Source organism: Aphelocoma coerulescens, chromosome 1A (assembly GCF_041296385.1).
Source record: "Aphelocoma coerulescens isolate FSJ_1873_10779 chromosome 1A, UR_Acoe_1.0, whole genome shotgun sequence".
Classification (NCBI taxonomy): domain Eukaryota; kingdom Metazoa; phylum Chordata; class Aves; order Passeriformes; family Corvidae; genus Aphelocoma; species Aphelocoma coerulescens.
Genome location: NC_091014.1, coordinates 58207518 through 58222936, shown reverse-complemented (window position 1 = coordinate 58222936; position 15419 = coordinate 58207518). Strand labels below are relative to the sequence as shown.

Here is a 15419-nt window from a genome sequence, read left to right as displayed (position 1 = left end):
CATCATAATGCCTCTATTAATTTTATCTCTTTTTAGTATTCTACCTACTCCACACAGACATTTATCCCTTCCTCATTTTCTAATATCTCCCATTTTCATTCTCAAAATCCTTCCAAATCTTTCTGTATCTTTCATGGATACTAGAGTCAGAAGAAGAATGAAGACAATCTGACATTAAAATACTCAAGCCATATTTTTAATTATCTATTTGGTTTTCTCCTAGGAAGGAGATCAATAATGTAATTTCCCCAAATGACTCCTGAAGTTTTTATATACCTTCACAGCTGTGGGTCAAAATTTAAAAAACAAACAAAAAAACAATAACTTGAAGTTTAAATTGCATTGTCCTACAGTGCCATTCCTTATCCCAAAAAAACTATGGGCAGCCAGGCAGAATTTGTCATGACACTCACATGGTACAACTCGTGGGGGCTGCAGGGACTTTGGTGTTCTGGCTACTCTAATGTCATTGATGATGATGATGATGTGCAAAAGGAGGATGTTAAAAAGTTGTGAATGTGAAATAGTCTGTTTTAGCACTGCTTTAACATGCCTCAAGTTAAATGATGTTAAATACATTCTGCAATCACAGAGAGAGAGAGAGAGCGAGCAAGAGCTTGCTGGATGACAATCTTGGAAGTCTATCCGGCAGGACAAGGAAGAGACACATCTGCAAATACCAGCGCTGGTACTGGGCTCAAAGATGCAAATTATCCCTCCTTAGAGTTTCACATTATCAGCCTTGTTCCTGTTGCTAATAACCTGGGTGGATTTGAAATAACTGCACTGAAGCTTTATTTACAGGTAGGTTTAGGTTTTGGTTTTTTCCCTTTTTTCTTTTTTTAATATTTAAGTTGATTACATTTCCAAAAACTTGAAAAAAACCCCAACCAAACAAATAAAAAAGCCAACAGCAGTAAAACCCACAAGATTTCTACTTTTAAAATTTGAAAACAAGACAAGCACTCAAAAACAAACTAGAGAGTTTCTATTTTATAACCCCCACATAACCTATGTTTTTCCTCTCTTCAGAGGACTACTGCACAATACTATCTAACTAATAAAGTGAATAGCCTTGGGGAGGACACTTAATTCTGGACTGTTCATAGCTCTAAATACTTGACTTCTCCACCAAAACTTTCAAAACTGTAGGTCTTTTGTTTTACGTTAGATGTATCCAAAACTTAGCTGCTTGTAGTTGAGGACTTTGCACAGTCCTTCACAAGTGCCTCCTGTACAGAGCCTTGCTACACATAGGTGAGCATTTGAGAAGGGTTTTCTGCATGTGTGCTCAGCCTAATCTCATTGCCAGTAGCACTGGCTTTGCATTTTTATGTTTATCTAGAGCTTCCAGTGCGTTTAACACAAAGTTGAGTCTTTTTACCATAGCTTTTGTATAATTTGAAAGAATCCCTGTATGTTTACTTCATCATCATTAAAAAAAAAAAAAAAAAAGTAAACTTGGCAACAAAGTTTGGTCTTCAAAACAGAAGGGACAAGGCAGAATCTTTTGGATCCATCCTCAGCAGATGCTCCCATGTATTTGAAATCATTCAAATTTCTTACTCATAGTGTACGTACAACTCTGTGAGAGTCAGGGAAAAGTGAACAGCTCCCTGGCTGCTCATTTTCTTTGATGCAGCATATGTTTGTGCAGGTATCTGACTATATCCTCTTCCTTCTACCTCATATACTTTGTACTCTTTGCAACAGATGACAGTTTCCAAATATATAGATATAAAACATGCATCATTTTAATATTGCTATAATTGCATTTCTATATCTTTATTTTATATGATTTATAGATTTGTTCCTTTTATAGATTTATTATATATGTTATGTTAATTTTAAATCTTTTTATGTTTATTTTATACCTTTCAATATTTATTTTATATATTTGTTTGACTTTTACTTTTTTATATATTTTTTCAATAATATCTATGTTTTATATATTTCTTTTTATATTTTGCTTTTCTGGATTTATTTTCAATATGCTTATTACACTTCATATATTTTAGCCCCTATTTCTTTTCTATATTTCTTTATCCCCGCATACTCTCAGACCAATTTCTAGGAAACCACCCCAGTCTTGCAAACGTGTTCCCACTCTGACCCCGCGGGTGGGTTGCAGTGGGATTACCCACACAGGGGAGCGGCCTCCCTGCCCTCCCACAGGGCTCTCACAGCGGCTCGTGGGGACTCTTGGAGCCGCTTCCAGGTGCGGCTCCCCTCGGCTTTGGGGGCTTGGAGCCGTGGCTTGGGCTCTGCTGCCCTCCGGTGGCCCCGCGGGAGGGTCCCGCACGGCGAGCAGAACTAGGTCATCCTCATGGTCCCTTCCAACCTAGAGCATTCCATGATCCTGTGCACTGAGCTGAAGACGGGTGGAGGATGCCGGCGGAGAAAGTGAGTTTTGTTCGCCAGCATTCACTCGCACAGGAGCCATCCTCACCTCCGGGGTCGCCTTTGGAGGCACCGGCACACGCACACTCTGTGAAAGCCAAACTACAGAGAGGCAGAAAGGAGAGAAGACACAGCCAAGGCAGAAGGGAGAATGGCTTGTCCACATCTTTAAACAATGGAGCCAAAACCAGCCGGAGCTTCCTTCTCCCAAGTCCAGCTCTGTTTCTTACGGCAGCAGTTCACACCCTCTGCTGGCCTGCAGCCCCCTAACACACGCCAGGAACGCCGCACTTGGCTCTTCCCAGCAAAGCCAGATGTCCCCGTGCTCAACCTGTCGCCCTTGGTCATGGCTTAGGAATTTCCATTCTGCACAGCACATAACACAGCCCTATAACTTGATGAAAACCATGGCAAGTTTACACACCATGAGGAGGAAGACAACGAAAAATAACATTGTGTTATTATTCTATTTGTGGAAATTATGCTGCATTGTTTTCAGCACGATTTTCTTCCTCAATCAGATTTTGGGATGGTTTTTCCTAGACAAGATAATTGGCTGAAATCAATCCACTATAGCCACAAAACCGCACATTTGCATAATGCTATAAAGGCTGCATTTAAAGGGAGAAAGAAGAAAAAAAAAAAACTGAGCAAGGGTTGATTGCTCCATATCACTATCTGCAACTCAGTTCCATTTGTAGTAAATTATTAACTATATTAATCTAACTTTTTTGAAGTCTGTCTAGACAAAACAGACGTATTACTCTGAAAGCATACAAGTCTATATAGGCCAAAACTATAGTGAGCTCTCTGCATTGGATACAGCAAGGAAGGAAGTCATCAGGTAACAACATTGCAGCAACAACACAGCCTCTGCTCCTGCCCTCAACTCCACAAAATCCCTTAACTTATGGTGCCTGGATTTCCCAAACATCGCCAGTCCTACCCCAGCCAGCTGCTAAGATCTGAAATGTGTGTGCTGCTCTCCGTCCTGCTTCTCTACCATAGAGTTAGAAAAATCAATGTAACTTTTATAGCACCAGAAATCCATGCTGTACATCCCTCTACCCATCCCGAATCCCAAAATCTCAGGGTTTCCCTAGTATTTTTGCTTTACATACTGCAACCTTAGCAGAACTGCAGTACAAGACACATACAAACAACCCTACTGTCCTTCCTGGATATTTATAAACTGCAAAATAAGTTTGCTTGAGAAATGCCATCAAGATCCATTTGAGCCAGCTTTGAAAGTCCATTATTTGTTCCCAGCTTCCAACATCCTTTGGTCACATCTTAAAGCTGAAGCTCCTTACATGCTGACATTGCACAGCCAGACTGAAACTACAAATTTATTTTAGTCTATTTACTCAGCAGCTCATAATTGTGATTAATTTTATTTCAAATCTCTGCAAGGAATACATGCTATATTTATACTCCATTAAACATGAGAGTTAATGATTCTGAGGTGTGTTGTAACACCAGGAAGAGCCAGACTGTCCAAAAGAACTCAAGATTTTGTAGCAGGGCAGTACCTTCTTAATTTATCACACCATTAACTGGCAGCAACATGGGATCAGAGTCTGTGTATGGTCTATCAAGAATGACAAGGCAGTAGATGGAAAGTAGAGACAGGGGCACAAAGATGGCTTTAATATTCCTGTAAGCCACCTGCACTTCCAGATCCAGGTTACTAAGTCCTTTCCCTCGCCCCATAGCGCTGCTGCCCAGGAACCCTGTAGATTCATGCCCCTGTACATCTGTCTCACATCTCTACATGGAGAACACTTCCAAGAAATTGGGGACTTATTTATAAGTTGTGTATCCCATGGAACCTACAAGACCTGGGACTTTACCTGTGCCTTGAGGATGACTTTCATTGTTTTAAGCCACACGCAATTATAAATAACATGAAAGGGTAGCAGAGGTACCTGTGAGCAGCCCCTGATTTTGTGGTCCTTCAACTTTAGAGCACGATACTGATTCTAAGCTCAGCCTTACAGCTCCTCAACCCAATACTGCCCTGAAAGTTTGTGGTAAATATCATTGTCCAAGTTAGCACCACACACACCACTCTCCTCATGGCTCCCTAGCAAAGCCCTCTCGCCACGGCTTCAGCGAGAATGCCTTTTGTTTACAATTTCACCAGCTGAAAGACTCTTTTGAGAACACAAAAAAAAAAAAACCAAAAAAACCACCAAAACAGAAGGGAAAGAAAGAAAGCTGAAGAGGCCACTATGAGGATCTAATCTATGGCTAAGACCACCCCTTGCCTGGCAGTCTGCACTGCCATCAGCTGTATGCATCGTGAGCGCATTGGGGTTTAGATCAGCTGTCTGGGCCCTCTCCCTCATTAACATGGATAAAAGCGGTGGCCTCCGCCGGGTGCGCGGCATTCCTCAGCATACCAGCTGCAGCTCCATCTTAATGCATCCTCTGGGCTTGGAGAATTAATTAGTTCTGATAGTCACCGGGGTTCAAAATGATGGCTGTCATAACCCCACAGATAAAATTACACACCCCTGGCATTTTCCACATTGCCCATTCAGACTCTCCATAGGCCACCGTTGGCTTCCTCAGATGTATGGCACTGGAAAGATTTAACTTGCCAAACCTTTTTTTTTATCTCTTTGTTATGCTCCAATTAAGTCTGTGTTAATCAAAGGCAGTATTTCCCAAATACTCCCCCCTCCTTTCCCCAAGCCTCCTCCCAGGCAACTTGACAGTTTGTACCCCCCGTCCTCCCACCTACAATTAGCATTCAGACGTTTCTCTTGACAGAGCCAAAGCCTCTCTCCCTCTAGGAAGCTTCCTTCTTATGAACACATTTAACACATTTTATATTTCCCTACCCCTCTGCAAGGTGCTTTAGCCAGTTTCCAAACAAAGAGCAAAGTGACTTGCCTCAGACATGTGGAGCCTCCAACTGTATTCAAACACCCCTGTGACAGTTTTCCTGCTGTGACTGGCTCTAAAACAGAAGCTACATACAGCAAAAAACAATAATTCATTGATTTTCTTCTGCTTACTTCCAAATTACCAAGTAAGAATATCAAATTTAGCTCAATACTGCCCTCACCCTTGACATTCCCTAAGATTTCACTAACAAGGCTGCGCCCCTGGGAGAGGAGCTGAGCTGCAAGTAAGGTAGAACATACCAGGAAAGCAGTACCAGCTTTTATCATGCAGGCTGCAATGAGTGCTTTGTTCCAAAGTAGTCTTATTTCTTTCTTATTTTTTCCTCTGAAATGGTGCTGTGGGGATATGATTGTGAAATGGCTGAGCTTTGCATGAGTCTCTGAGACCTCATCGTATGAAGTTCAGTCAGCTCTGGCTGAGAGAACTTCACAGTCTGAAAGGTAAGGGTAAAAATATACAATGCAAGATATGTAGTCAATAATCAATTAAAAATTTTTAAAATGCAAGAAACTGTGTGGTCATCTAAACAGTGTAGAGGAAGCTGAGTGCTACAACCATCATGCCCGTATCTCTGCTGATTTTTGTATACTTTTGTACTGACCTCATGAGCCTGGCTCTAAGAAAGAACAACTACCTCATTGTGATGCTGAAATAAGTTGTAGCACAAACACTGTTTTCAGAAACATCTACATAGATGAACCATCATGTTTTCTCTGGATGGTTGACTTTTACAGCACAGAAATAGAAGCAGTAACCTAGGGAGAGGCAGAAAGTGGACAAAGTTAAAAGGGCAACTAGTTCACAATTGCTTAAAGTAGGAGCATCCAGTCTCGGAATGCAAGAGCAGAGCCGAGAAAAACTGTGACACGCAGAAGTTTTATGCCCCAGCATGTGGTATTTGCAGTGTTAAAGCACACACAGTGAACTCTTAATAATCTTTTTCACCAGGCTGCTTGCCACCTGAAAGTTTTCAGAGGCACAAGGGGGACTAGCAGCTGAGACACAGGGCATCTGAGGAGGGAGGCTTGGCTGGGCTGCCCATGTCAAACTGATCCCAGCTCTCAGGGAGCCAGCTCCCTGGCTGGCTGGCAGACCCCCTGCCACGTGCACAGGCTGCTTCAAGCGCCGAGGTGCCACCTTCCCACCCCTGAGGCCCCAGGGAGACCCACCCGATGTGCCAGGTGGCCTTCTAGCCTGTACTTCTGCCCAAAGAGCAGGAGCCAGCCAGGCAGAGTTGTAGTCAGAACCTGGCACAGTCTGTGACCTGAATGAAGATGGAAAACGCCCATCACCAACAGGAGGAAAGGGTGGCTGGTCCCTCTGGAACAAGGAAAGCAGCCATCACAGCAGTTAGTGAGGAGGCCATGCTCTGATGAGAAGGGAGAGGAAGGAAAGTGAAAAAGAGTTTACTTCACACAAATGCCTATATGAGAGGCAAGAGCAGATAACAAGAGAGCTGATGCTGTTGCTTTTTATCTCGATCTGCAAGACAGGAAAGGGACGTGCTTGATTTACAGCTCCTTTCACCACTGTGCTGTCTCCAGTGGCAATAGGCAAGAGACCCATCTGACCTCAAGCTGCTGAAGGAGCTGTCAGCTCCTGCCAGCACACACACGGTGACCACACAGACGTGTTTTCCCCAGGTGGCACAGACCCTGCCCAAACAGCCACTCTGCCCATGCTCCAATGAGGCACTTCTGCAGAAGAGGGAGGGTAATTTTCACTCCCAAACATCCCACAGAGAATGGGATGCGGCCGTGGGCTATCCCCACAAGGAAGAGAAGATCCTCCAGAATTCTGCTTTTGGAGTAAAACCTGAGCCTTTCCTTCCGCAGGCCAGATTGTACATTGTCTGCAAAGGCAAAGGAACGTGAAAGGCCTTGACCTCAGAAAAAAGAAGCAGCCCTTCTCAGGAACATGCCTACTGTCAGCATGTCCATCACAACCCTGGCTGCTATCACGTCTGCATAAACAAGGAATGATTTATTTTCCTCATCATATGGAAAAAGGAACAGGATCTGATGAGTGCACAGGAAACACCTTGCCCTGCCATCTCTAGCAATTTTGCAGTATTCTTTTAGACCACATAACAAAAGTAGATGGATTTGTACATTATTTTATATGTTTATCACCGCTGGCTTCTTTAGGAGAACAACATGGAGTTAGATAAGATGTTACGAAGCACAGCTCTGTGTTGAGGCACCCTTAAAGAGTGCCTTCAAAGGACAGAAGAAATTCTAAGGTCAGGGGGATCAGGCAAAGCTGAAAAACTGGAGAGAGCCAAATTATTGGGTATTTGAGATATGAGAGGGCCTGTCCTTACAAGACTGACCAGCACAGCAGCAAAGAGCAGCACTAGAAATGAGCTGAAAAACTCCGAGAAGAAAGAAAAATATTTGCTTTTGACAAATCAAAGTGGTAAAATCAAAATGCTTTTGGCAAATCTGAATGTTCTTTCTCCCAACCATATCCAAGTAATATAGCTGAGTCAATTTTCCTCCACTTAGCTCCAGAGAAACAGTCAAAATGATTTAACCAAAATAGCAAAAAAGGGGTGAAAATGTCCATTTTTATCCAGCTAACCAAAGCTGGAAGATGTTCTTTTGGCCTCCTGAGATAAAGTCAGTGGTATTCCTCCCAGAACCCCACTGGGGGAATCCACCCTTGTGTTATTAAGGCTGACAAGCCAACTTCCAGAGATCCTTTGCTCTCCCTTAGATCAGTTAAATAACTGTAATAATAAGAAGCCCAGTAGCTACTCCAACCCCCTATCCATGCTCACCCAAAAGAAGAAATCATCTTCTGTCATAACAGTTCAGTGTCCTTGGTTTTGTACTATCAACAGCTCCAGAGAGAGGAATAAATGAACAGAGCCCTGTCAGGATATCCTGTCATTCAGTGAGGGAGGCTTTATCCAGCTTTCCAGTGAAAACTTTCAGCAAATACCCTGCATTTTGGAATCTCTCCTGCCTGGGCAAGCTCCACATGCCATATCCTTCCCTCATTTACCTTGGGGAAGACAAGACTCCGGTTAAAGTATTTGCCTGAGAATGCAGAAGAAATAGCACCTCTAACCACCATTTTACATCAGAAATTGAGTTTTCGTGTTTGGAGGGCTTGAAAAAGTCCAATTCACAATGGAAAAAAGTCCAGGTTTTTTATTCTTTTTTGCTTTTTTGGTTGCAGTGAAATTATGTTTGACATCACAAGTCCAAGATGAGGTAAGAAGCAGCTTTTTATGTAATGGATTGTTATTTGTCTATATTACTCTGTATTATAGAGAGAACAGTTATCAGATACTATATCTTATAGAAGAAAAACCCACTTTAACAGTCACTGGTGTATATGACAATGAATTATAACCTAAGAGCTCTGTAGTTCAGTCCTCTGAAATAACAGAAATGCATCTGTTTATTGTGTGTGAGAATTTGGCTCAAATTATGTAGCATGAGTACGCTGAAAAAGTCTCTAAAAATGGTAAAGGTGTCAAAAGACTGTAAATTATGCATTTATCAAAAGAAATTGACTGGGATTTTTCACAAGTCAGAAGATGAAAGCAGAAATTCTTCTATAGTGAAAATTATTTGTTCCTACTGACTACAAGAAAGGAAAGCTATGCTAGACAGGTAAGGAAAAACAATCTAAGGAATTGAGCTATTTGAAATAATAACACAAAGTTATAAGTGCATAAGGATTTGTACACTTCTGGGGAAGTGGTGCATTTGTCATGTACAAATACTATGAACCTGTGGAATTTCACAGCATCTGTTTTCACCACGCTTGTAGAGAGGCAGAACACATTTAGAAGAGGAAACAAAAGGACAGAGAGAAATTAGGAGGGGGAAAGGGAAGACACTCAGGTGTTTTGTTGCTGTTGTTGTTGGCTGGTTGCAGTTTTTAAATAAAAAAATACATTGAAATGTACAAAATGTACTGGGAAATATGTTAAAGTTATTCTTTTTCTTAAAAAAAAAAAAAAAAAGGAGACACTAAAAAGTCAACTTTCTTCCATTTTCCCTAAAAGCAAAAAGGGAAAATGAGGAAATGGGAGAAAGTGGAAATAATGCTACGATTCCAAAACAAATAGTGGTTTACAGCTGGTGGTAGGGAAAGGACATAAGTTATTTTTATTTAAATTTTTCCTTTTCAAAACTCCCAATGAATTTAATGTTCCAAAAATGAAATTTTGTGGGGTGCCTTTTTGATGACAACCAAGTATCTTTTCAAGCTGTACCCACATTATACCGACATCTGGAAAAAGGTCACATTTTTACTTCAAAGACACCTGAAAAGCATCTACACAACAAAAGGGTTTCATTACCCAAATATTTCAATGTTACCCTGACCAGATTTCACAGTACACTTATGAAGACTAAAATTTGACAACTAAATAGATGTTGAAATGTGCTTATAAATGGGTGATGGCAATCACATATAGTGGCTCAGAGGTTATGAAGATAAATCTCCTTATCAGTGTCTCTGATACATCTTCACAAACTTTGCTGTTGTCTGGCTGTCATGGGGAGAAAATTCTGAGTGAAGGCTTCATCCAGGACCATCACAGGACATGTAGAAATCCTGCCCAAGGTGCCAGTGTACCCACCCAGACTGGCTGTGAGGTTCTGCAGAGGCTGCAGCATCCCACATGTGCCCAGAAAGCCCTGTAGTCTCTGGACTGCACAGGGTTATGTTCCTGGTTTTTAAAAACCATATTCTGAATTAGGTAATTTCTTACCATTTGTGAATTATGAACTTACTTCTACAAATACCAGGAAGAAAGAAGATGAAGCCAACATTAGATGCAGTTCAGTGAAGACTCATTGTTTTAAAATAGATACATAAAAACAGGTTTTTTAAAAAAAGAGGAGGCTGCTCTTTCAGTGTGCTCTGGTGGGGCCAGGCCCAAAACCTCCACCAGACTCGAATGCAAAGCTAGATGTCATTCCTTGACAGCAATTTGAAAATAACAGCCATAGCTCTTTAGACCACTATGGTGGTGCTGATAGTACAAAACCCACTTTTGAGAGCAGTCTTTGTTCCACAGGCCGGTGGTGTGGAACACACCTTGTTTAATTTTGCCTTTGAGTGGAGAAGGCACTTGTCATCAGCCTTGGAACTAACACCCCTCAGGATATGTGGTCTCTGTAACCTGGCTTTTAAGTCTGACAAACTTAGAATTTTTGATTAAGCACTCCTAGGAAGAATATTACAGTTAGAAGGGTTTATCCTGCAGTGGTTGGATGTATTTTGTGCAGAAAAAGCTACTGCAAAGTGCTAATATGTGGTCTAACCTAGTTTAGCTCCTCCTGAACAGAAAAGAACTTGCAGCCATGAGTGAGAACAAAGCTGAGTCAAATTTGTCATTTTTCAGCAATGTCACTCAGGGTAGTGTTTTTCTTTCTTTTTTTTTTCTTTTTTCTTTTACTCTTCTATTGCAGGTGAAGAAGCACTGTGCTCAGAAGCTGCTCATTAGAATGAAAACCAAATGTGTACCTTGCTCTTTAAACCTTGACACCCAGTGCCCTTCTGGTTACACCAAAATTACCAACGGGACTGGCACACCAGACTGCAGGTATCTCCTCTGCCAGGGCTTTTCTCCATGAATATTGTTCTCCATGAATTAGAAAGTATTAATTCATATCAAAAATGCTCTAGTCCATGCAATTTTCTTATGGAACATTTGCCAGTGGCTTCACCAACTCCAGAACTACTCAAGCTGCATTCAGAGTATTTGATGCTTGAAGTGAATCATCAAGTGATATAAGAGGAAAATAAACATTTCTATTGATGGTCCATCAGATTTCCTCTTGAATAACATCATAGAATCTCTTCATTCTGCCTACTTAATATGAATGATACAAAAATACATGATAAATATATTAACATATAATATTAACATTATTAAATATATGATAACATATTATCATATGATATTTATGTATTAATCTTATATAAATAATGTATTGTTCAAACTCCTAGATAGGGGCCTTGTAGGCATGAAGGGCAGGAAGAGATATCTGTAAACCAATTTGAAATCTTGCCATTCAGATTGGAAAGAAAAGAAAAAGCTGTATTTTAGAGAAAACATAACTATGTTGAGCTTATTTAGCATTTAAAGAACCCTGATATTAAATAATTTTTTAAATAATTTTAAAACAGTTTCAAATCACAACTTAGAGAAAAGTGCTGTATTTAGGTTAGGGTGGGAAGATAAATACACTGTTCAAAAGAAACAGCTCCAAGGGTCTTTTTAAGACCTTGATGTTCAATGTATGTTTTAATGAAGAAGAAAAAAAGGCAGATCAATGCAACTAAGCCTAAAATGCTCTTGTCTGACATTGAAGGGAAAAGAGGAAGTTAAGAATTTCATTTTTCTCCACAAGGGACTGTAGGTACTTTAAAGCAGCTCTAACTTCTTTTCCACAGGTATTACCTGGAAATTAAAGCATACACACTCTCTTTTCCGGGCTGTCGGCATCGTTGTGTGAAGGAATTCGAACAACCCGAGTGCTGCCAGGGACACTGGGGCCCAGACTGCATGGGTAAGTTGGTTTGGTCTTTGGGGGTTTTATTTTCATATGGAATACAAAGAGAAATAAAGCAGTGACTTTTCATCTTTCTAGAAACTACTGCTGTGAAAAGTTTGCTCCTCAGAGCTTGTTATAGAAGTAGAAATAAATAGCAGTTTTCAGCTAAAACTTAGAGGATTTGGAGGAAAACAGATATTCAAAGTTTCATTTAGAAAGAAAAATTCATAGAAAAATTTAAAGAGCCTCAGAAAATCTCCTTGATTTTGAGATTTTCAAAACAAATCATTTCAGTCAATGCCTGAAAAATGATTTCATTCAGGAGGATCCCCACAATGGATTTTAAAAATGAAGATTTTCAAACCACAAATATTGAAATGTTTCATTTTAGGTCCAAACCACCCTCATCCACATGCGCAATATTTCCAAATCTCTTTAATTCTTTGCTTTGTGATGCAGGGGTGATCTTTTCTTCCAGTTCAAGAAAGAGTTTCTTGAACTGCCTGTGAATGCTGAAGGCCATTACTGAAGAAAGGAAATCAGGAGTGCCTCCCCTCCTGCTGCCCCTTCCTCAGGAAAAGTTTTTCAGCATCTCTACAAGTGCATAAAATGTCAGGCTACCAAGATGGGCATCCAGACCCACAGAGGAAGTTTCCCTGCCCAGCCAGAGTGTTTCCTCCTTTAGTTAATGGCCTCAAGGTCTGTTTCAATGTCTGTGAAGTCCCTTGTCCAAAAATTAGATTTTAAAAAAATTATGATTTTAGCCCAAGCTGTTATTTAAATACCAGTCATTTATCTGCAAAGGGAAAGCAGTCCAACTGCATCTCACAGCTACTGCAAGAGAAAAGACAGGCTGAGAGCTGAGTGCCTAGTGTGTGCTCATGTCTTCTGGAAAGAATGACTTGTGTGGTGGTTTGCATCCCACCACCAAAGGCAGCCTCAGTGCTCATCCTCCCATTACCAGGGTGCTCTGGGCAGCCACACAAGGGGCATCAGTATTTCTGGAGAGGGACAGAGAGAGTCCCCTGCCCCAGAGTCAGGGGCTGAAAAAGGCTGTGAAAAAGGCTGAAAAAGCAAGGAAGCCCTCTCTTGCTTTGGACAAACTTCCTGACCCATAAAAGCAAAGAATCAAGGTCTCAGCATTGTTTCTGCTTTCATTTGGAGGGAAAAAAAATAGTTATCTCTATGTTATCAGAACCTCTGCGATAGAATACTGCACAACTTGAAGTGTTTAGAGGAAAGACAGTCCTTCCTGAGGCCAGGCAAAAATCCCTGACTAGGGGTTTACTGCACATTTAGCATCTGATGGCAAGGACAAAATTAGGTCTTAAATAGCACTCGGACTTCCTTAAATGATAGCACATGCTGAAACACACAGTGTGAGTGAAAGATCTTTTGTCCCCTTCCCTCCCCACAAAGCACACCAAGCCATCCAGCTGCACACCAATCCCTCTGTAAAAAGTCAGAAAGTCTAAAGTAGAGGGCCAGAAAAGGTCCAGGGGGGAAGAGCACAGCCTTTCAACACTGCCAGTATCATCCAGCCCCAGGTACTACAGCTGGCAGAGCTACTCCCTACCCCGACACAACTTCCTGCTCTGGCAAATATTTCCAAGTCTCCAAAGAAAAGCCTGGGTACCAACTGAAAGGTTTGTGGCATGACCAACTGAGTAGAAAGCAGTGGAAGAATAAAGCAAGGGAAAATTGGGAAATTAAAAATAAAGGCCAAGAAAAAGATACTAGATTTAATGCTATCAAATTATATGGTCCAAAATACATCTTTACAAGTACTACTCGCTGCTTCAGCCTCACAGGGAGTCAGGGGAAGAGAAGTATTTTAAGAGGCTGCATTTGATAATGCTTGGAAAGTGCTGAATTTAACTCAGTGAGGCAAAACAATAAAGCTGATAAATTTAGGCTCTTTTGGCCTAGATTCAAAGATTTGGCCTTCACACTCTGACAGATAAACAAGAGCATCTCTTTCTTACTGCTTTTCAAAAAGCATCCTCGATAAAAGCCAAGCTCTCCCCAGAGCGTCAGCAGGTGACTGTGCCAGCACTTCTCCAGTGTCCCAGAACTGCCTCCTGTGGCCCTGCTGGTTGCAGGAAGCACTTTATCTGCCTGGCCAAACTTGTACAACAATATGGTAATTTAACCAACTTCCAATAAAGCTGTCCCTTGGTGCTGGTATCGAAACAAGAGATAAGATATAGGGAAGACAAGGAGGAGTGTAATGAATGCCGACGGCAAAAAACCCCTGCTTTGTCAACAATTTTTAAAGTAACTTCTCCTAGGAATTATACCATGAACTCTGGTTTTTCTCTATCCTTGCATGCTCAATAAAAGCATCAGTGCAAGTAAATTTTTTTCCATTCTGTGCAAATATTAAACAGTTACCATAAGTCCTAAAGATAAGATTTAGCTATCATACCATAGCCCGAAAACAAGATTCACTAAAAGCAAGTTTAAAGATTAAAGTATATGTATTTATTACTTTCCCTCAGTTGTAGTTACTTAACCTAAATTCTTAAAACAGCATGTATGAGATAAACAGCACTAAAATTTTCATCTTTAAATGCAATGGTTTTTCACAAGAATCTTACGGGATACAATAGACCTCAGGCTACATTAAGGAATAAATTAAGAAATTTTAACAGACTGGTATAAAGCCAAAGCTTTCAGTGGAATTAGGTGTACACATATGCACATGCACTTATTTGCTCACCACTCTGTCCAAACCAAATTCATTTTTACTAAAACTTCCACATTATCTAAATCAGGATTAACTTAGGCAGGGGGAGCATAAATCTGGTGCTGCCCATCTCCACCCACACAGAACAAACTCTGAGACTCTTTATAAGCAATAAATCTACCAGTAAGGTACAGCAGAGTACCTGTGAGGCCAGTAGGAGTTTGGTACATTTAGATACCACCTGCATCAAAATTATGGTACCTAATGGGAGTTCTAATTCCAGGAAGGAAAGGCTTATGGATAAGAGTTAATACATCATTTCCAAGGAGGGGCAGGACAATTGTGGAAAAATAAAGGTATCCACACAGGAGAGAAAATTTGACAGAATGATCTGACTAAAAACCACTGTAATATGCATTTCCTGTAGGCAATCTTTCAGTAAATCTTTGAATCTTGAAACCTTTCAGACAAAAAAAAAAATTAAACTATTTTTATTGGGAAAGACAGTCATTTTTTCTTATCTCATCCTGCTGGCTGGGGTTTTTGTTCAGACTCTCTCACCTTCTATACCACTGCCTGTAACCATGGTTTTAGCACCAGAGGCTCTGAAGAGCATAACACACCTTTGGCATACAACTTTGAACAGTGATCACAGTTCCTTGGACAGGATTTGGTTGTGAGACATCTGAATTTCAATTTCCAAGACCATTTGAATCAATTACCACAGTCTTATGGAGACAGCAGGGAAAAGGAAAAATTTTCCACATAAAGCAAATGTAATTTTTGGTGTGGGGAAAAAAAAAGGCTTATTAAACTCTAAATTGGCATCAAATAAAATCCTGAGAACAAATTTTCAATCCATCAGAGTTATACAGACACACAGGAGT

At 40.8% G+C, this 15419-nt stretch overlaps 1 protein-coding gene and 1 long non-coding RNA gene across 5 annotated transcripts in view; one reads left to right on the top strand and one right to left on the bottom strand.

Annotated features, from left to right (window-relative positions):
- The window catches only part of LOC138104152 (uncharacterized), a 148772-nt gene that overhangs the window by 74562 nt on the left and 58791 nt on the right, over positions 1 to 15419 (bottom strand). The window lies entirely within an intron of this gene.
- STAB2 (stabilin 2) overlaps positions 8211 to 15419 on the top strand; it is a 77838-nt gene continuing 70629 nt past the window's right edge. Inside the window, exons 1-3 of the mRNA XM_069002993.1 lie at positions 8211 to 8537; positions 10755 to 10888; positions 11743 to 11858. Of these exons, the coding sequence (XP_068859094.1) occupies positions 8454 to 8537; positions 10755 to 10888; positions 11743 to 11858 (334 nt within the window). The 5' untranslated portion in view covers positions 8211 to 8453. The remainder of the gene's footprint in view (positions 8538 to 10754; positions 10889 to 11742; positions 11859 to 15419) is intronic.